A 23,376-nucleotide genomic window follows, 5' to 3' on the forward strand; every position below is an offset into this window, starting at 1 on the left:
TAATTCACTCTGGCAAATGATGTCCTTTAACTATTTACTTAGGAAACAATATGGCATGATGTAGAAAGGATTTTTTTTGAAACGATGTTGAAACAGCGTATCAGGGGAGTATGTTCCTCTGAAAGCTTCAAAGGACACTCATTATGAGAGGAAACTGATTTATGTTTATAATTCAGTCTATTTTCCTCTTGCTATCTGATAGACTCTTTCACTTTCATAAAAGTGAGGCTTTAAGCATATGTATGACATTCATTAGAACTTGTTTTTGAAGGCTTGCATTTTGGCTTTCAGTATTTAATTTAACAAAGATCTACATAAATTTCTAGATGGTATAGACACCCCATGCATAAAAGATGTTTTCCTACAGCGTGTGGTCTCTCTAGGCATCTGCAGCCTCAGTAAACATTTTTAAAAAGTGTCCAGATCAACGAAGTATTTAGGCTTCTAATACTCATTAAGCCTAAAGGTTTTTGAATCTGTTGTTTAGAGCTACCCTGGGCTATGCATCCTGCAAGGGTCATATAAACCATATCTAAGTGCATTTTTATGGCCAAAGTCTCAGTCCCCAATACCTCTGCAGTGGTCCAGAGTTTTGTTAATGGAATTTAGACATATGATGAATATTTAGAGCCTGTTTTCATTTATGTGGAAGCTTATTCTGCTGAGCGCTTAATATATATGTACTAGGCTCTTTCCTTCCAAACTAGGAAACTAGGACTAATATTAAAAAAAAAAAAAAAAAAAAAGCCACTCTGGTGGTACAGGTTTTAAGTCTGTTATATGGTCCCTGTGTAGAAATACATATTCATCCATGCTGTCTGTTGGCCTCACAATCTTTTTTTTTTTTTTTTTTTTTGGCCCTCAATTTCATCCCCCAATCCCTCTGTGTTCACCAACACATAATGTTTTGTGCTACTGTTGCCCCAATGTCTCCAGGATATGCAGATGTTCTCTGCTACTGCCTGTGGCAGAGCCATACCAGTGCCTTGGCTTTTGTGGTCTGAAAGCTCAGGTTGGAATTCCTTTCATGTTGGAAGAAGACTGTGCAGAGGAGAACCATTGTCTGTAAGAGCTCTATGATGACCAAGTGAGAGTAAGGGCATGAGCACTTCTGGCCATGTTTGAGAATTTGAGTTTTCATAAGGTTCTGCATGTTCATCATGCAAGCATTACAGGTTTTGTTTTATTTTGTTTTGGACCCTATTGTATGCATGTTATGAAAGCAGCTTCCTTTCTCTTTCATATGGTAGGAATAATTGTTTGGAAATCAGAACAGAAATATCAACAAGTCTTTGAATATTACCTGTTGCTTATTGTGTAGCATCATCTTTGGATTGAACTAGAATAGCACACTTTCTTTCCCAACTTACTCTTTTATTTTGACTAAAAAAGGTAGATCCCAATCATTCTGATGCCTATCAGCACTAAAAGTGATCAGAGTTAGTTGCTTGTTGCTTGATGAGTGTTTGAGATAGATGGAGACAACGTTCATTTACAACAGTTGAGGAAATATTCCTTCAGTAATCTTAAACGTTGTTTCTTTGTTATAAAATACATTTAAGTATTAAAAACAGCATGTCTATTAGTATTTCTTATTTTGGCAGCTGTAGGAGTTTGAATAATAATTCATAAATACAATTTTATGAATGCTTTCTGTTTTTCATGGGGGAAAAAAAATAGCTTAAATTGATTAGTCTGGTTCTGGCGGGTAGCGAGTTTACCTATTACTACTGCAAGGTACTCGCAGCTTATCCTACCCGGTTTCAGGGGAATCAGCCAAGTACAAGCAATATTCTGCTCATACTGGCTCAGCACAACAGTCCGTATGTCACTCTCAATTTCTGTAATCATTTTGAAGGGAATGGCAAGGGATGAGGGAAAAGACAGCCTTCGTATGACAGGGAAATGTTGCAGCAGCTTTCTGAAAGCAAACCAAAGAAGAGCCATCTTTTCAGCCCCCCGTTTAAACAGCATTCAGTACTTGTCACTTTTTCAACTGCAGTTTACCAGCCGTCTCTTTACAGATACGAAGTCAGAATAGGTAGTTAAGGTCCCACACAGAGCACTAGAAAATCTGTGCTCTTTGATATAAAATGTGCCCTAATTTGTTTGTGCTGTTTAGGAATGATGCAATATGAGGCTGCAGACTTTTTGTGCTGTAGCTCATTCTTAAATCTTGTGTTAGTCTAGTTCATGTTTCAGGAGATACTGTTTTTGTTTAGTAGCATTGTGTTACTTAAGACACAGTTGACATATTTTCAGTATAAATAAGAATTAAGAAAAAAAAACGACTTTAACTCTCTTGACTTCAGTAGAGAGTATGCCACCATATACTGGTTTAAAATCCATTTTATATCATTTTAGATTCGTCATATCCACAGTCAGAACAATAACTTTTTGACCCTTCCACACTGTCCTTTGCTGTGGATAATCACAGCTCTGTATGGCATTGAGGTCTGAAATCTAAAAATTTTCCATAATGTGATGGATCACAGAACCAGGAGCAAGGTCTCAGACAGCCTCACAAATTCTGATTTTCTTTTTTTTTTTTCCTTTTTTTTTTTTCTTAATCCATCTATCACAGTGAATCTCTTGTCCATGTTTCCATTGTTATGATGACAAATTTTTGTAACCTTTCCAATTGCAGTTTTGCTCCACTCATACCATTTAGAGATGTCCTACAGAGAGAACATTCCGCAGTTTCTGCTGAGCCATTTCTTGCTCCTGCTTCCTTTAAGGCACTTCAAAGCCTATTCTCAGCTCTTGTTTTTTTTTTTTCTTTTTTTTTTCCTTTTTTCCCCCCAAGAGGCCAGCTTCTGCTAGCTTCTGCTTGAAAGAAACTTTCTATAAACAAATAAAGCTTCTAAGTTTCTTCCCTGTTTCTCATCATGATCCTGCTTAAACTTTTTTTTTTTTTTTTTTTTTTTTTGTGGAGGCTACAAAATGTTGCAAGCAATTAAGCTTTTGCTGTGCTAAAATCTTTACCTGTAATTCTGACTGGTATTGGGTTCTCTGTTTTCTGTTACTTTTGTCCCTGTTGTCTTTCCAGATTTTGTTTTTTATGTTAAATTTAAACTGTAAGTTCCTTGCAGAGGATGTGTATCCTATATAAGCACTTTTGAGTGTCTGTGAAATCAGTTTTGACCTAAACCAAGAATAACATTAATATAATTACCACGTAGCATTTCACTGAAAAGAGAAGGTATCAGCTATCACTCAACCAGTGTTCTGCTCCTGCTTTTTCCCCAGACTGCACAGACTGCTTGGCTGCTCTGCTGTACAGTTTATTGTTACTTCTGATGCCTTAATATCTGCTCAAACCCTTTCTGACTGCTGCTGTGGTTGTCTCTCTTGTGTCTGCAGCTTAGACAAGATACATACAGTTCTTTGTCTTGTACCTCTTATCTTTGCTTCAAATATATTATAAATATTTTGGAGAACATTGCATGTCTGTTCTTTGTTATTAATTCCTAATCTGTCCTAATCTGTCTGTCTATGATGCTGCATTCAAATTGTGGGAGTGATTCTGCTGGCCTAGATTTGCATAGGTTTTGGGTAGAAAGATGAGGGATGTGCTTTGACTGTTACAATTGCTTGTAGTCATCTAGAAACTGCCCTTGGCTTTGGCTCCTATAGTACAGGTTGTCGTTGACTCCTTCACTACTGTGCTCCAGAGGAAAGCTGCTGTCCTGGTGAGTGCCAGGATCTATGCTGACACTATAAAATCTCAACATCTGTTAAAAGCTGAGCAGCTACAGGAACAGGATTTTTCTCCTCATAGTGCATGCTCTAGGAAGTCCACTTTGCCAAGTGAGGGAATGGTCTGCTTGCCATTTCTAGAGCCACACCTCCTAGTTGTTTACTAAGGAGGCAAACCCATTTTTGGAAGAAGTGTTTGTCCTACACTCTTAGTAGGTGTGAGAGAGCTGATAAAGTAGCTGTTAAGAAATGCAATTTACTAGTGAATTTAACTTCCCTGCCTGTTATCTTGGCTTTCATTATTTTTATTTTGTTGTAGTGTGATTTTAAATTTGTTGAAGTCTTATATGTTCTTGCTGCTTATTTCAACTACCATGGAAAATTCCACATTTTGTATGGCTATTTTGGAGTTTATCATTCACTAGCATATATAGCTGCATGAGATTTCACTTTTTTGAATAACAGTGTTATCTCTTGTAGTGTGTCAGCCCTTACAAAGGACTTGGGATCAATAGTTAAATAAAGTCTTTGGAAGTTCTTAGCAGTTATCCATGCTCTTATATCTTCAGTGTAGCACATAGGTATTAGGAGGTTCCTGACTGCCTCAGGAACCAGAAAGATAAACTGGTATGACTGCTATTATTTCACATCGGATCATGTATCATAGAAGAGTTGCAGGGTAGGAACCAAACGCAGGTAAGTCTCCGTCCTGGTTTTGCTGTCAATATTGGGATTTTGGTTTTGCCATCAATGCTGGGATTTTGAATCTTAGCAGGAAAACCATGGAATCAAAAGAGCAAAGAGTAACTTTGCTCTTTTTTAAAAGAGCAAAGAGTGCAATTAATCTGGTGGTAAAGCAGTTGCAGTGTACTGAATAGTGAAATGTTGTGTTTGAGACATTTATAAAATGAAACTGTAGAAAACCATGTGTACTTGACTGATGTACAGCTTTGTTGCTAAATTTGTTTATGGGACTAATTTTGACTACTTAAGTCTCTCTAGTTACAGAAAGGTAAATGTAGCTTCAGAATTTAGAAACTACTGCTAATGCAGTTGATAGATCGCTACTGGCAGCCTTGAAGCTGAAGACTTACTCCTTATTAGTACTCACTCCGGGGTTTTATTTATATATATATATATGTATATATATATATATATGTATGTATTTGTCTGATTTTTGAGATCTGAGTCGTCAAGTTCTGAAACCGTGGTTGAGTCTGATGCAGCTCAAGAATCTTGTTTAAACAGCTTTTAAAGTAACCCACCAGGGAGAGCAAGCATATGTTAAAACTTTTTTTAAGAGAAGTTATACTTCAAGGATAGCTAAGTATTTTAATAAAGTACTTAAAAACACTGCATTGGTGTCCAGAGATATTTTGGTGAGGGAAAAGGTAAAGATTATGAGAGCATATTGGCTGCTCAATGACAAGGTGAAGATAAATTGGCTACTGCCTGATGGTTTTGTTGGCTCTTACCTCTTGGGAGAGCATGTGGTCGGTTACCAGTTTGTCTATGACTCTTCGTTGTCTAAACCTCTTAAACATCATACTTGTCTGAGTCTTTGATATTAAATTGCATAACTTAATGACGTCAAAATATATAGATTGATAGAGTGTTTTCTCTATCTTCCCTTTCTTTATTTCTTTTTCCCTGAAGAATTCCCTGCCTCATTCACATTAAGTTTGACATAAAGGAATTAGAAACTGAATAGAATGAAGAAACATGCTGAAAATATTATGGGTAACTGAACAAGATGAAGTCATGTCACACTTGGCGATTGAACTGAGTTCAGGGGCTACCTCTGAAATAGATTTCTGAATTTGCTTGTGGCATTGCAGAAAACTCCAGGTATGCTTCACATGAAATTTTGAATCTAGTAGAGAAGCTAGGGTAGGTTTATTGTGAGTGAAGAAGGAATGAAAAGTAGACACTTTTATTCTTTTTTTTTTTCCCCTCTGAAATTCATCAGTAATGAACTGTATTGCAGGACTGTAGTTGGATAACACAGTATTTCAGCTCCAGTTTTGGTCTTGGGGCTTCTCACTGCATTTGTATTTAGTCCCAGAAAGCTAGGGCACTTTTTCCAGTTGCCAAAGAAAATGTGTCGTGGTTAACACAATCCAGCCAGACGTTTAGCTACTCATTGCTTGACTTTTCTACAATTTTTACTATGGAATATCAAATCACTTGTGAGAGTGCCAGACAAAATAATCAAGAAAAATTGTTTTCTTCTTTGTGTGATTTTTCTATCCTTATTGATGCTATGTTGGAATTGGCGTGTTGTAGGTACACTAAGAAATAATCTTGTAAAATGGTATTTGCCTTCTTTTTTCTTTTTTTTTTTTTTTTTCCCAGCTTTCCAATAAAAAACTCTAGCAGGCTATTTTCTTGTTTTACTATAAATGAACTGTGCTTGTTCTTTCTGAGAAACTAATTTTGAGAATTCAATATATTCCCATACAATAACTGTTCCTACTCTGTTTGAAATAGTTGCTTTTACTTACTGTTTTTCTCTGAGACTACACACCTGCTTGTCAGTATTCACAGATTGTTGTGACTGCATGGCCCTTTAATGGTAATCTCTGATTAGCCACTGTGTTCCCAGACTTTGGAGTTTGTTATGATCTTTTAGAGAGGAAAGAGATGGAAGAGGATTGCAGTTATCTGTAAATAATTAGGCAGGTGGGCTCTTTATGCCAGCTGCGCAAAAGAGTTCGGTGATCTAATCAAATACCAAATATGAGCTAACATGTGCCATGGTTATTGAACCATGTGAGGCTAAATATGAATAAGCACACATTTTGCTATGGCTGTGACTAATGTAGGCATAGATTGATTTCATTTTATTCTGCATGGCTATTTTATCATTAGTTTCATTTGGAAGAGAAAATAGTAAACCAATTTTTATGGTTACAGAATGGCATTGAATTGTGAGCTTTATGAGACTAATAGAGGTAATGATAAGAGTGTTAAACTTCACTTTTCCTAAGAAAACAAGGAAAGCAAAATAGTTGCTCAGAAAGATTTGTTGCACTAAAAGAAAATCGTATAAATCTGATGTGCCATTGTGCTTTTTATTATGGTATATAAACAAAAATGGGGATTTTATTTATCTAATTCCGGAAACAAAGTACTTTTAGAGAAGATACCTAAGTGTTTTATCGTAGTGATTTTTCTACCACATTTTCAACATATTTTAGGGACCCCTATTTCCCCTTTTAATGAGAAAATATGAGTTGTTTTTCAGGAGCTGAAAATGTAAGGGAATTCAGTGTATGAACCCATAAAACCTTCAAATTTCAGTCTCATTTCAAAACTAGATCTTCAGAACAGATCCAACATTCTGACAGTACCACTTTCAGGTTATTGTTCTCAGGTATCTATACTGCCACAGCTGCATGCTGCCAGACTCTCTCGAGTCTCAGCTGTCAGTGTGTTTGATGGTTGCGCAGGATGTTTGGATCTGTAACACCTGGCCTATTTTGTGAGGACATTTGTGTTCAGAAATGGGGCTAATAACCACTTGTGTCCCATTTTCACATGTATTCACACTGTAGAGATACAGGACAACATATTTATGCTTGAACTTTATGCTAAAGTTCACCTGAGTGTAGGATAGTGTAGATAAAATTGTCTGAATTTATGAGATCATTTGTGTGAAGAAGATATGAAGCTTAAAGGATGTATTATACTGAAGAATTAGGTAGTAAAGTCCACCAACATAAATGTTAGAAGTGGAATAAATGCTCTTGTGAGAAATCAGAGAGTACTGACTCTGGGTCCCTACTGAAGAGAGGGGTAAACTGCTGCTGTCACCCATGAAGAAGCTGCGAATTCACATCTTTCAGGTAGGATGAGTGAGTAGGATTATGCCTGTGGCTGTGTGGATCCTGAGGTACATGTCTGGGTGCTCATGTCAGCTTCAAAATAGAGGATCACTCTCTGCAGATAAGTGACAAGAAGCTGGCATTTCTTAGCATGCTTTCAGCAAGACACTTGGAAACAAATAGTTATTGATGTTATGATATTGAATTATTATGTATCAGATTCTTTTTGAGCAATGATAAATGTTTCATGAAGGATTTTAACAAAAGTTTCTTTTTTTTTTTTTTCCTTCAAAAGGTTGTTTAAACAACTCCTGTAATACACAGTTGTGATAAAAAAAACTTGTACATTTAATAATGAAAATAGAATCCAAGCATCTGGGTCTACTGAGACTGTTCCTTTGCTCTGTGCATTCAGAATCATCTGTGAGCTCCTCTTCCTTTTTTATCTTAATTTAGGGTGGCTGGTATTCTATGGCAACATGAGTTTCCTTGCCCTGGGTGGATTTAACTGTAATAACACTTTGATATATATATTATTTTATTTTATTTTATTTTAGACAATGCAGTGCCACTGTGAAGTGGTTGCTTAGGTTAGCACCTTCAAACTCAGTCAGCCTGCTCTTTTCATACATTTGGTTGTTTCTGTTGATTTCACTCACTGACTTTTTTTCTCGTATTTGTACTGTTAAGGCAATAAATACATCTTTGTTCATGCTGTTCTATTTAAGTCCATTAAGGCACTTCTTTAGTGTACTATCTTGGGTACTCATTTACAATAGACCAAAGGAAGTTTCCTTTCCATTTGTAACCATTGTAGGTAAACACAGAAAACAGAATTTTAAGGATAAACAAGACCTGGGTTTTCACAGCTGTCTTGAAGGACTTTTATAGAAAAAAAATAATCAAGTACTTGTTCTGACCTGCAGAATCTTCCCCTGGTGGCAAAGCCCCTCAAGGAATAAGCAAAATTTTAGAGTGAAGTCGTCCCTAAAATGTATTTTTAATTACTCCTTTTGTTCCCTCTGTCCCTCTGCTGTTTTCCTCATACACTAATCATTTGTAATCTTTGAGTGAATGAGTTACCAAAGTCCAGGTGGACCAGAGAGCAGAAGCAAGCCTCCCTCTTGAATATCTATTCTATCCCAAACCTGTTCTCCCACCTGAAGAGGTGGGAAAATTGAGAGGGGTTTAGGCAGTCCTAATACCTGTCTTTCAACTTCCCAAGGATGGAGTGGAAAATTTCACACGTTTTCTTGGGAGGTGGCTTTTATCGTTTGGAGAAGTGGGTGAGGAGTCTATAACTCTTACAGCTGGCTGCTATGCCTATTTAAAAATAAACAGAACAAGAAACACTAATCCAATCAGCAAAGCTTTCCACTTTCACTACGTTTAAAAACAGAATTGACTATTTGCAACATGCGTTTTTATTGGCCAAGTAAACTAGTAGCACATCGTTTGGCTTAAGCAGGCATTTGAACCATTCTCTCTCTCTCTCTTTTCCCCTCATAAATGACAGGTGACCAACAAACACAATGTGTCTAAGTCTGGTCTTCAGTACTTTTTCCCTGCAGACTGAGCTCTGAAAGGAGATGCTGAGTTGCTCATTGGAGGTGTCATGGGACAGCCATGTAAGGAAGATCTGCCACAAAATGGAGTGGCTGTTGATGTTTAGATCAGAGCCATGGTCTGCAGCTGTGACAAATACAACAGAGAAGAGGCTGCTGCTTCGCTTGTTTATGTGGTGTGGAGGAGCAAATTGTGGGATTCTTTGCAGATGCAATGAAATATTTTTTTTCAATTCATATCTCCCTCTTAACTGTGTCAAGAATTGCCTCATTAAAAGGCTGGTTTTTTTTTTTTTAATTATTATTATTATTCACCACTTTTATTTTATGTCCATAAAAGTCTACTGAGGAGTTTGCTTTCTATCCAAAAAGTTTTCTTCAGGATCTAATAAGTAAGGTGAAGTCATTTAGGGAAATTTCTTTCCTGACCATGATAATGTATACTTTTGTGTGTACATAGGTAAATATATGAGGCAGATGGTAACAGATAATTCTGCAATCTGTGTTGTTTACTTCCTGCATATCCAGGAATTTTTCAAAATCTGAAATTTGGCCGGTGGATGATTTTTTTTTTTTTTAATTTATTTTTTGATGTTGTTGAATGTTGAAGATGATTGTAGCTTTCTTGAAGGATCTTAAACTGTATGTTGTGAAGTTTTTTGGGGGGAGGAAAATGTAAGAAATTTTTTTGGCTTGCTTTTTAAGCAATGTAGAATCTCTGTCTTTAGTATGTAGTCTAGCCCAGAAGTATAAAGACTGCTCTTAAATTTCTGTCTGTGCCCCAGAATTCATTGTGTTTTCTGGGGACCACCAAGTCACAACAAGCTTCTGTCAGGTCTCCTCCTCCTTAGCTCCTCCCTTATGTTTCAGGGGAGGGGAGGTAGAGGCAGAAGGCTGTATGTGCGTTTCATCAGTCTGTAATTTCCTAGCTTGGGGGTATAGGCAGCCGAGTGCAACACAAATGATACAAAAGAGAATAAAAGAGGTGGCCTTGGATTTATATATGAATTACAAATTCTTGATTGCAGGCTTTGGTAAATGTATACATAGATATAGATATTTCTCTGTTTTTTTAGGAATACACCATAGATATAATTTTTGCCCAGACTTGGTATGACAGTCGTCTAAAATTTAACAGCTCAATGAAAGTGCTTATGCTTAATAGCAATATGGTTGGGAAAATTTGGATTCCAGACACTTTCTTCCGGAACTCAAGGAAATCTGATGCTCACTGGATTACAACTCCAAATCGCTTACTTCGAATCTGGAGTGATGGAAGAGTATTATACACTCTAAGGTGGGTTTTTAATAAATGAGTAGAAAAAAAAAAAAAAAAAAAAAAAAAACCAGAACTGTTACAGCTAAGAATATGAGAGTAAAAAATATGGAGCATGTCTCTGGCAATTCTTTCTTGGGCCACAGGAATTTGCAAGGAGTTTTCTAAGGAGAAAAAGAATAAATTATTTGATAATGAAAAATATAAAATAGTATTGAAATATATTGCCCAGATAATTGGGTAGATATAATTGAAATGGATAGCAAATTTTAATCCTGTTTATGTACAGACAGGATTTAAAAAAAAAAAAAAAAAAAGATATGTAGCCAGTAACATAGTGGTGGTCTGTCATTAAGCTATCACGGATCTAGTCATAAATCATTTAACACATTTCTGTGCTAAGCAGTTCAGTATTTAATTTCCACCAAATTATATTCTATAAGGAAAATATGAATGCTTCAAAAAATAAAAATCATAAAAAGTTTAATTAAGTCTAAGGCCCAAGTTCTGCCTATACTACTTTACGTGTTTACTCTAAAAAGCTTTTAAACTTGTTCCTCCAAATTTGGCATAAGCAAACGTTGGCAATTAATCTGCTTGGTAAATGGGGCATGCTTTCGGTGATTTTAAGTTTTGCATCTAGGCTATCTGTACTGATCATTTAGTCACTTATCAAACAGTTCTTGAATAGCTTTAGTCTACAGAAAGGATTTTAGGGTCATCTCTCAGTTTATTTCTTAAGAAAGTTTAAAAAATCTTGCTAGTTTTGGAGCTGATAGGGAAGTAGTGAATGCAAAAGATGCCGTAAATCTGATTCTGCTCTCCATCAGTCATTATTATTATGATTACTGTTTAAATTAGAAAGTTTAAATTACTTTTTTTTTTATCATTTATGATATTTTCATATGCAGGCTGTTAGTGTTGTATGAGTATTTTATAAAAGTATTCTGTAACAGAAGAAAGAAGAATTTTAAAGAGATTCTGTTCCCTTAATGTTTTCTTAATATGCTTCATTTGAAGGTATATGAATACCGTGGGAGAGCACTTTGTAAACAGTTTATTCTTCTGGTGTTTACAAAAATCTCTAGATAGTCTCTTTTGTTAACATGTTATTTTTTTTATTTTTATTTTTAGTGAAAAAATCATACTCAGACTTTACCCTTCCATTGTCTGTTTAGTTTCAATGGTGTATATATATATATATATTTTTTTTTTTTTAACAGGCTTTAATATATCAATCAAACAAGCAAACCCAACCAAAAAATGTGAGCTCTCGCAAAGCAATAGTTTAGAATTATTGTGCTGGAGTTTGAGCTATAAAGTGCAATAAACTAGTAATAAAAAAGCAAGACTGTGTATTCACCTGGCACTGTAAAAAGCAAACATCTGTATAGTTGAGATGGTCTGAATTTAGCCTTAAGTGGAATAACATTGAGAAATTCATAGGTTGGTGATTGAAGGAACAATAATTAGATCTGACAGTGCTCCAGATTCCCCTGCACCACCACTCTTTCCTTACTTGAGGGAGTAGACGTGGTGATTCTTTAACGCTCAGCTACTCTTACATTCTGGCCTACTGAGCTTACTCTGAGCTTAGACCTTACTCATTCCTTTGCACCCATCAGTGATTCCAGATCTGGTTGCATTGTTTTTAATAAAAGTCTGGTTTTGTTTTCTTTTTCTTTAAGGGCTTGGCTATCCAAAGACTGAAAATGGAAAACAAAGGCAGTACATGCATATACCATAGTTGGTAAATTTGAAAAGCATCTCCAGAGGTCTCTTACTTGGAAATATGGTCTTTTTTTTTTTTTTTTTTTTTTTTTTCTCCCCAAGTGTATGACAAGAACTACACTTTCCCTTACAATCCCATATCTTTCTCTTGGTCAGGTCAGATTTTGGGAAAGCTCCTAGTGACATTTTGGGTAGAATAACTACTTAGTTCACAGACTTTAAGTGCTTTATGGCAGTGCATGGCACAATCTTCCTTTTCCTATCCCTTTTAGTCTGGTACAGAAGTATTGCATACAGTTCAGCACGCGAGCATTTTGTTAATTTTCATGTTAATTTTCAAAGTTGTTTTTAGAAGAAATTCTGACTTTCTTCACTGTAGTGCCATCAAACGAGGAACTATTTTAAATGCAAAGAAGGCAGTTCAGAGTCTAACCCTTTAATCTAGCTTTCGAGTGAAAGTTAGTTGAACTGGTTTTCTCATTGGTTGCTTGGAAGCTCTTTGGAAATCTGTGGTAGTATTTTTTAAAAGCAGCAAATGATTCTGTTGTCCAAATATTATGAGTTCAAAACTGCTTCTAAAATGTATATTAGCTACCTGAATAACTTAAGTACCTTAGACATTGAATGAGTAGAAATGTTAAGACTGGTCTTTCCAATCCATATTACTGTCTTTACCAGAGCTTCTTCTGTAAGTGTAGAGCAGGCCCTATGTTAAAGTTTTGCTGTAATAAACTCCTCTCCTTGCCCTGCCTTCATCCCCATCGTTTTACCCCTCTTTCTTTGAGAGACATCTGGGAGATCCCTCAAATCAATTGACATTTTTGAAATTGACTTGATATGGCAATTGAAACAACACAGGTCCTCAGGCTCTATATGGTGATAGTTTTTGTTCTTCAAAGGTCAAGGTGGATGCTTTTTGCAGATACACAGCTGACTATCCATAAAATCCATTAAGTGGCAAAACTGATTTCTGTGCATGTTTTTTACTATCTAGTCTGAAGTGTCTGGATGTCTGGATGCTTGAATATAATCTTTCTTGTCTCTTTCTTTTTTTTTTTAATTTTTCTTTTATTTTTTATTTTTTATTTTTTTTTAATTTCATTTTCTAATTAGACTGACAATTAATGCTGAATGTTATCTTCAGCTTCATAACTTTCCTATGGATGAACACTCCTGTCCACTGGAATTTTCAAGCTGTAGGTGGTACAATACTTTGTTTTCTTTTCTTTTTACATTCAGGCTTTAAATTTCCTTAAGTTCTGGCAACAAGAGAGCAAGTAATTACTTTTTAAAGCCTTGCAGTGAAGGAAAAATAACAAACCTATTTATAATTTGCTTTGATTTATTGCATTACTTATTGCATTATTAAATGCAATAACGAATGAGTTGAATTACATGCATTTCATTTAGTTGCAACTTTAAAAATAATCATGTTGCTTAGGAATGTGATGCAGTGCCCATTCCAGTTAATAGGAATGTATTTTCCTGGAAGAACTTTATTTTTTATGCCTGCCATACTTGCCAGCTTTGAATTGGTTCCATGTGGTATACTTAAGAGCAAAAAGACCTGCTCTCTTCAGCCTGTTCTTGTAAATGCTAAATCAGTATAAGGACTCCTTCTCTTTTCAGTCGGACTTACTTATGTGAGCAAGAAATACAACATACAGACTTATTTTTTAATACAAACTGTGTTAGATATATATATATATTGTTCCTAAGGGAATTGTTCTATTACTGGCAAAAGAATCCTAAACAACCTGAACACAGCCAAACAACTTATTCTTATATGTGAAATCTAATGGGCAATGAAATCAAACTTTAGTGATTCTTCTTAAATGAATATTTTCATTTAGCACTTCCTTTTTGAATATTTCTAGCTAAATGAACTTTGGTAGCTCTGATGATTAAATAAAATTTGGGTAATTTGGAACTACATGTGAAACACATGAAAGTCAAGAAGGTTGCAGTTCCAGCTGGATTACTGAACAGTGACTCAGGTCACAACTCCATGCTAGGGAACTGAAATTTTACCAAAGTATAAACTAACAAGTGTATATGCTTTGAAGCTCTTTGAGGTCTATTAAACCTAATGTGTATTATATATTGATACATGGTGATGACTCTGAGACAGTTTTTCATGTCAGAGTTCCAAAATTTTGTGTAGGTATTTTCTAACCAGTTGTATTTATATAGTTTTTGGTTGATCACACTAGCTAGACTTAAAAGTTAGGCTAGATATTTTGTTATTGTTAGGTGTATCAGGTGGAGTACAGATTTTCTCGCTCTCTGATGCACTTTATATATTGCCCTGGTTTAGTTTATAAAGAACTTCAGAAATCACAAAACATGCTTTGATATATACCGTGGCTGAACGCTTGATTTGCTCTGTTTTGTTCTAGATGGATATCCCAGAAATGAAATTGAATATAAATGGAAGAAAACCTCTGTTGAAGTAGCAGATCCAAAATACTGGAGATTATATCAGTTTGCATTTGTAGGGTTACGAAATACAACTGAAATTTCTCATACTCTGTCTGGTAAGGCAAAGTGTGAAGTTTTATTGCATGTAATATCTATGTAGAACAAAAATAATAGAAGAAGATACAACGAAAACCCATTTTCAATGTCATCCAAGAATGTATTTTTTATTTACTTATTTATTTTTAATTTGTAGGTGATTATATTATTATGACAATCTTCTTTGATCTCAGCAGACGTATGGGATATTTTACTATCCAGACATACATTCCGTGTATTCTCACAGTTGTTCTCTCATGGGTGTCATTTTGGATCAATAAGGATGCAGTTCCTGCAAGGACATCTCTGGGTAAGGACGTGTTTTGTCACCTCTGGAGGTTCTGGTACTCCACAGGAATACAAATCTGCAGAGGGCACTGAATTAACCACAGTTTATTCCCCTTCAGGTTATGACCATTGCTCACCCTTTCTCTTAAACTGCAAGGTAGGAGGATCCTGTTGCAGTAGCACAGCAGGGCTTAAGGAGGGAGTGTTGAGAATGGAAATCTGGAAATACTGACCCAAGCCTTGTGGACATGCTGTTGTTCACATAAATATATATTTTTCTTTTTTATGTTCTTTTCTTTGTCATCTCCAGTTATCTCCATTCTCCAGAAAACTGAAGATGTGTGGTATTTTATTATTTTATTTTATTATTTTATTATTTTATTTTAGTGTGTGTGTGTGTTTAGTGAATTTGTTTGTTTGGTTTGTTTGTTTTAATAATAAAAACAATTAATTTGCTCTTTTAAGTCCAGGATAAGAGAGAAAATTTACAACCAAAGTTGAACTTCAAGCATTTAAGTACATTAAATTGCAAATTTTCTGTTTCTGTCCTTCAGGACATTGTTTTTATTACAGATATTACAGAAATGTTGCAAGTTCACTACAGTTTTAGTTCTGTGTTAGTGTCATCTTGGCTGAATTGATTAGCGTGGCACTGGCCTCCTACATGTGACCATTTGGGATTCATACACGACCTTGTAGAAGTGTCATAGTCCCCATATATTCACAATAGATGGAGATGCATGGAGGGCATAGGATGCACATTAGCAATTCACAGCTTAGCATTGGTGGATGATTATAGTAAAACTGGTAATGGCAGTATGACCCCTTTTTTTTGGAAAGGCCAAGAGTTGAGACTGTATCTTAGGATGTGAGAGATCCTCGTCAGTTTATAGGATTTTGAATACATCGTTCCCACCTGGTAGGAGCATTTCCTACTAGAAGAGTAAGTCCAGGCTTTAGCTCCTTGCCTTTCCACTGAAACTGGTCTACAGTCCAGTCAGGACTGGAAGATTAATGAGTCAAGAAAGAAATCAAGCAAAAATGAGCATGGCTTAGTAGCCTAATGAAAAGGTAAGGGAAGAAAATCCAAGGCTTGGATTTTACGTATGTGCTATTCAAAAGTTCTGCAAAGGTTAGTGAAGAGAGCCTAAAATCTTGAATAAATAAGTGAAACTCTCTCTTGATATTAAGAAATGTATTATAAAATTTCTTTCACTTACTAATCATTGGGCATCATTGTGGGGACAGTCTAGGAGGATGCTAGCTGTAACAAAAAAAAACTGTCATACTGGTATCCTGCTAGTATCTAATTTGTTCTTTTTACGGAGTGCTTTTTCTGTACCACTAACCTAGCAAATTTGCTTTGGATCTCATGATGAAACTAGAGTTTTCATGCTGTCACTTCAGCAGTACTGTCTTCCATCTACTTGAGATGTACTACAAATGTTTGCCATATCATATTTATGGCTCCCTGCAGTTAAATCTGAGTTCCTTTTGTGTGAATACTCAAAAGCCAATGTTTGGCAGATAGTAGGATGACTTTTCTCAAATGCAGGTGTCCTGATGAAGAAAAAAAAAAAAAAGAGTTAAAAGAGTTTACAAGTCAAATAGATGTGATTTTAAAGGAAAAACAATAATTAAAATAAGGAGTGATAAATTAAGAAAAGAAGGCCAAAACTAAGTAAGGTGCATCATGGCAAGTAGTTGTGATGCTGTGGAAGGTTTGCTTCCTTCCAGAGAGTGGAGAGGACTGGGAAAGTCCGTGTCATCTTTCATCCTTTTGGAACAGAAGTCAGCAAAGGGAACAGTGGGTGTCACTTCCAACCTGGAGGCTGTGCTGGGGTCTGGTATACTTAAAATGCCTGGTAATTTTTCTTGCATACATGCTGGAAGATCCTGGCAGATTGGGGTTTCCCAAAGCAGAAGGATTGCAATGATTAAAGGTCTTTGGATACATAATTTTGCAGAGTAATGTCTAATTGATTCTCAAAAACATCTACTGGGAGCAAAGCACACTGCTGAAAATCTCTGTGGTTGTCTGTGTGCACTTTTAGGCAAGTAATATCTTTGAAAAATCTGTTGCAAATCTGCTTCCCTCCTGCATCATCAGTCAATAGCAACTCCTGATTCCATGCTTTGATTGAAAAGCCATAGAAAGCCCTAGACTGGTATAGCACTTTTTTAAAAAAAAATTTAAAAAATATTTATTTATTTTTCTTTTCCAATAAGCCTACACATATAAGTAACAAATTATGTGTGTGTTCAAGTATTGCTCTCCAAAGTAAAGGTCACAGCTTAATTTTGGACTACTATGAAAAAGCTTTGCATCTCCCTGAAGCGTCACATATAAGAAGAAAGTGTTAACACCTTCTAAATGTTAAACCAGTGAGAGGGGTATTGTTGAGATACTAAGCAAATTGCTACCAAGGCCAGCTTGTTCATTTAGTTAACTTATATATAAGTAAATAAAGGGAAACATTTTTATTAGTAAAGACAAAGTTTTGAAAAAATATCTAGTAACTCAGAGAATGAGACCAGAAAGGCCAAGAGAGTCATCTAATTTGACCTACTACAAATCAGAAACAAATAGTTGTAAACATTATTCATATAATCATAGAATGGCTTGGAAGGGACCTCATAGATCTTATAGTTCCAACCCCCCTGCTAGATCAGTTGCTCAGGGCCTCATCTAATCTAGTCTTGAATACCTCCAGAGATGGGGCATCCACAACCTCTCTGGGCAACCTGTTCCAGTGCCTCACCACCCTCTGAGCAAAGAATTTCCTCCTAACTTCTAATCTAAATCTCCCCTCTTTTAGTTTAAAACCATTTCCCCTCATTCTGTCATTATCTGATTGAGCAAAGAGTTGCTCCCCTCTTTTTTATAAGTCCCCTTCAAGTACTGAATTCCTTTTTCTGATGCTTTCTGAAAGTTTATTGTTTCTGTTGTTGTTGTTGTTGTTGTTTTTAATTATTGATACATAATGCACCTTTTTTTATGAGTGAGTGTTTTTATATATTTTAAACTTTCAAGAGCCAAGGGTCTTTTACCTGTTTATAAAATGTGTGCTTATTTGTACTGGTTTGCCTATTGTACTTGTTTTATGCATGCATTCTGTAACATTTATAAAATTATACAAACTTTATCAGTGTCTTGTTTTCTCCGGTGTGTGTTGAAAATGGGAAAGATGTAAATTAAAGGTGAAATGCGCTACCTTCTGTATGATCCCCTGGTGGCCACTGGATCCACAGTGTCTTCTTACAGTAGCACTAGTGTGTATGAATGTGATCTGGGGTGAATCCTGTTGTGGCTCAGTTCTTGTATGCCTCATGAATGAATTAAGGGCTAATTTGAGTGGTGTATTTATATATATATATAGTGACAATATGATCGAATTACTCATATATTTCCTTATTTTTCTGTTGTCTTTCTTACTTTATCAAACAGGCATTACAACGGTGCTGACCATGACAACATTGAGTACAATTGCCAGGAAGTCACTCCCAAAGGTTTCCTATGTGACAGCAATGGACCTTTTTGTCTCAGTTTGCTTCATTTTTGTGTTTGCTGCCTTGATGGAATATGGCACCTTGCATTATTTTACCAGCAACAGAAAAGGGGACAAAGGAAAAGATAAGAAGGCAAAATCTAAGCCATCAGTAAGTTTAACCAAATGATTAAGAAGGAAAAAAAAATGGTTCTTGATTTTATTATCATATTAATTTTGAGGGACTTTTTCAAAGACAGCTGGTTTGTTTATTTATTTTTATATAAGTGGGAGGTTGCATTCGTTTTCTGTAAATACTACTAACAAGCAAACTTTTTTGATCATTCCACTCATATGTGAGTGAGAACACGAGTCTAAAACACCCTAGAGAGGTGTTTTGATGAAATTTTCCATGCTATGCCCTTGGTGCTTCTAGAGCTGCCCATGGATCTTGTGCCTATGGAGAGTTCTATAGGGGCACAGCATTTCTGGAAACATCATCTGTCAAAGAACCACAGGTAAGACTATAGCAACAAAGGTAATGTAAATGGACTGAAGCTGTGAGGATTTGTTAGGGTCTGTATCACCTAATGTCATTTGGGTTTTACCTTGCTAACACTGCAGAGAAAAAACTGCTTATTATCAGTCAGAATTCTGACCCTCTTTCACTTCATAAACAGTACTTTAAGTCATTTTTTTCGTTTACTTCCATGTTTCTTTCTAGTAAAATGAATCTTCTCTTTTTTACAAGTTGAAGTTTTTATTGTATGAATGCCCAAATATCATAGGAGTAAATATTATTCTATTTTAAGAGAATTTCTGTTCCCATAGTTAGAATATTGGAATTTCTGAAAAAATCCATTGTTGGAAGACGGTACAAATATTTAAAGCTAATCTCTATATTACTAAAATATTTAGGTAAAGGAATTAAATAGCTTATTCATTAGAACAATAGTCCTACTAGTTGAGGCTTTACTGTAGTCTTCTTTGGGACCGAATAAAAGGAAGGAAAATGTTTTAAAGCCCCCTTCCGGATCATTTCATCCAAACAAGTTGTAGCATAGATAAATCATAATATCAGTTGTCTTTCCTGGGCGAGGGCTGAATGACACCTGTGTAAGATCAAACAGAAGATGAAATGAAATTACAAAAGCCCAGATATGGAATTGCAGAAATCCTGGTATGAACCATATCTGTTTTGTGACTCACATCAGAAAGTGCTGGTGCACCTGTTTTGAGCAGTGCTATTGTGGGAGATTGTTTTATGGCAGCCCTATGGAACTGCTGTGGCTTAATAGCTGGGAAGTGAGAGTCCTGTTTCATATGCACAACTAGTAATGGTGAGCTGGTCCAGGAGTGTCAGCTTTACAACAAGACTAGTGGCGAAGGGTTAATACTACCCTATCCTGCCTTGGTCAGGCATCACCATGATCCTCAGGGAATTCCAGACAAGAAAACTGGAAGTCAATTGGAAAATGTAAACCTAAAACCTCCTTGCTGTTAGTGGTAGGAGCAACTGCATAGAAGGCATGGAAGGTAGGTGTTAGCAAGGGCGACAGCTAAATTTACTGTCATTGCTTAATGACAGTATAAGATAGAGGCTGCAGAATTTGGAGTACATCCCAGTGTTATTAGAGCAGTTTCAGTTCAGTTTGAGATTATTGTGGCAATGAAGTCTCAACAACACTTAGGGATCAGGGATCAGAAATGGGTGTGCTCACAGCATGCACAACAAGGAAAAAGTGAAGAGAAGAGGAATTACTGCATATTCAAACCAGTGAGAAATTAAGATCAGCTGGTGGCAAATCAGCAGACATTGAAGTGGTTTGAAAGTATACTCTTAAGGAATGGAGCACCGAGACTTTCCAGAACTTTTCTTCCTATATCAGCCATTTGTGCAATAATCTGCCAAGTGCTTTGAGACTTTCCATGCATATGATAATTTAAAATGTAGAAGAATGGTGAAATATAAACTATGATACATTGAATAAACAGCTGAAATTTGGACTAAGATTAGAATTAGTAATATAATACTCAAAACACTTTTCAGTTGTGTTTTACTTTGCTCTTAAAGCATGCCTTTTATTTCTAAGGAGTGAAAAAACAATCTTTTCACATACAATTCTTTAAACATGCTTTAGCACATTATGGCTATAAGAGCATACTAGATAAGAAATGACTAAAAAAAAGGGGGGGTGTCAAATTGAATATAATCAGATGTAAAGGATTTTCATTTAATAAATAGATTTTCTTAAGTTTTAATAAAAATCTTTAAAATTTCTTGCTCCAAACAGAGCAATTAAACAAAATATCTGGTTAATCAATAGGAAGTCAGTCACACAATTACAAATCGAGATTTCTTTTTTTTTTTTTGTCAGAGACTTCTGTTCATTCTTTCTTGCAATTATGGATGTGCAATTAAAAAAGAAAAATCTACACAATTTAGTTAATTCAAATAGCCGTTTTATTTTTTTTCTGGAAAGTTCTTATTCACAGGTGTGTTTTCCTAAGAAAGATTGCTTTGCATAAGTTTTATTTCTATTGCAAAATGCAATAAAATATTATTCCAAGAACTGATGCCGAAAAGGTGTAAGAAAGGATCTTGTGAAGTAATGGTAAGATTTTACAAATGATTACAGCAATATTATCTTACAAAATATGTGCTGGCATAAATCAAGTAAGGTAGAATGAATTGGCTTATGCAAATCCACATTAGTAATGATAATGAGTTTGGGAAGGAAAGATTAAACTTAATAAGTTGTGGATCTTGTTCTGATTTCCATTTCACCTGAAGTGAATGTATCACCTGTGTTATGAGCTCCACAGATGATGTCTGTCTTTTGTACATGTGTTATTGTTAATTCAGAATAATTTGGTTTTGTTCTTACTGCAGAGTATTATAAATGTTTGTCACTGTATGTAGAGTTTTATCTGCAGTATCAGTAAGTATTACATGTACAGTACACGTACAGTACTGTATATACATATTATTTTTTTTAAGTCCCCGCCAGTTAATATGAGGTCATGTTATTGTGAAGTATTGGATTCTACTTTTCGACGCACCATAAACTCACTTATGCCAAAAGTGCAAAAAAAAAATTTAGATGATTTTGTTTGTTTGTTTGTTTGTTTTTCTTCAAGTTACCAGTTTTCAGTTAAAGTTTCTTCATTCTTTCTGGACTAGAACCTTTCTGATGATTTGAGCTCTTTGTAATCTCTGAGTTCATAGGTTATGGATGCTAGATGTGTTTTCTCTCGTTGATGTGGATCCATGTTGGGCTCAGTAGGACAAATTGCTAAGGATTTTATTTTACCTTTGTCCTTTCCTGATCTTCAGATTTACCTTAAAGGTTTCATTTGATATTTTGAAAAACATTATCTTTATAACTTTTTCACATCTTATCCCCCCACTCCCACCTCCTTTTCCATATTACATTGTTTTATTTACGTTATGTATTCCCTGTCAGGAGCTAGGCCTGTAAGATGGCACTCTTTCTGCCTCTGTCAGGGCACCTCTACAAAATTCTACATCAGAAGCTAGTTTCAATCTGCTATGGTGGTATAACATAGGATTTGTTGAACAGATGGCAGGGAGAATGCTGGTAATATTTCCAGCAACAGAAGAAACTCTAGAGCAAACAATCATTGAATGCTGGAGAATCCTGCTGGGATTCTGAAGGCACAAGCTATTGAAAAGTAAGGATTTCCTTGGCTCCTCTTATAGGATTGTTTTATTTTTTCTTCTGTTTTGCTGTGGAACGGACTATTTCCTTGTTTCCCTTCTCTGAATGTCTTCCTGTGATATGTCAGTAATTCTTGGGAGCAGGTGACTACTATAGTAATCTGAGTGGTGACTTAGGTCTTGTGATCAATGTACCCTTGAAATGTAAAACGTTCCTTCCCCTTTTGGGGTTGAATCAACACATCGATTATGAAGTCTCACTGCATTCTTTACTGTGGTCTTCTTAATCACGTGTAATGCATAATGACTGGTTTGATTGAAAAAAAAAAAAATTTTTATAATCTATATCTATCTTGGGGGAGAGATGTTCTCCAGATTAGGCACAGATAAAGATGAGGTATCAGTTCTCAGGAATTTAGAAATCATTTGTCCCATGAGCAATAAAAAGTTGTACCATCATTTTTTCTTCCTACCATGATGTTTCTGAGTTGGGAATTCCTATTTTATTTCATGAGTAAAAATGAATCATTCCATCAGTCTTACATTGGTGGAACCAGCAGTCAGAAAATTCTTGTAAAGTCAGAGAAGGCATGCATATGAAATAGGCATCTTTCCTATATATCTTCAACAAAGTAATGATTTTGTAAGTTCAAAACAAATTTAAACTTACATGTTACATTTTACAAAAATAAGATCTGTTTGTAATGTCTCATGTAGCTTCTGTTTTAGTGTTGTCAGTATTTTATCAAAACTGAAAAGAATAATGAGGTCCTTTAGGATGATAATTAGCTCCCTAGGTCATCATGTCTAAAAAGTGTTGAAGCAGCAGTCTGTGTGAATCTTCCTCTGGTAAAAATGCTTATTAAATAAAGTTAACAAGGCTATTAAAAATATGGAGGATACTGCAAAGTTTTAACACTGTCCCCTTGGGATATGGTAGTAAAATGTCCCTGCAGCAATAAAGTTTCTCCTTTAACAATGTATAGAGATCTGTGTACTGGCCAAAGTAATTTCCTGGAAGTGGGACAATTGGACTCTAAAGCATCAGAAGAATTGATATGATGTGGCTTCTTGCTTTTCATATATTTCTCATACTTTCCTATCATGTATAAATTATATGAAAGATTCTTTTATATGTTTCAGTAGCCAGAGTTGCTAATTACATCATCATTTCCTGTTTTGATTCCTTATATGACAAAAAAAAAAAAAAAGTAAGAGCAGTATTGCAGTATTGATGTAACCACCATATTCAGTCTGAAAATTTTAGGAGATGCCAAAAGTGGGATGGGACTGAAAGAATGAA

At 35.5% G+C, this 23,376-nt stretch overlaps 1 protein-coding gene across 10 annotated transcripts in view; it reads left to right on the forward strand.

The window, feature by feature from the left end:
* Window positions 1-23,376, forward strand: part of GABRG1 (gamma-aminobutyric acid type A receptor subunit gamma1) — a 56,940-nt gene that overhangs the window by 28,584 nt on the left and 4,980 nt on the right. For 2 of the 10 annotated variants that reach the window (XM_080591159.1, XM_080591156.1), the window contains exons 4-8: window positions 10,168-10,388; window positions 13,212-13,294; window positions 14,498-14,635; window positions 14,773-14,925; window positions 18,352-18,563. In XM_080591159.1, coding sequence (XP_080447285.1) covers window positions 10,168-10,388; window positions 13,212-13,294; window positions 14,498-14,635; window positions 14,773-14,925; window positions 18,352-18,563 — 807 coding nt within the window. The other 8 variants (XM_080591163.1, XM_080591164.1, XM_080591158.1 and 5 more) reach the window with 8 other exon arrangements.

The sequence above is a fragment of the Anser brachyrhynchus genome (genome assembly GCF_964034855.1).
Source record: "Anser brachyrhynchus genome assembly, chromosome: 4".
Classification (NCBI taxonomy): domain Eukaryota; kingdom Metazoa; phylum Chordata; class Aves; order Anseriformes; family Anatidae; genus Anser; species Anser brachyrhynchus.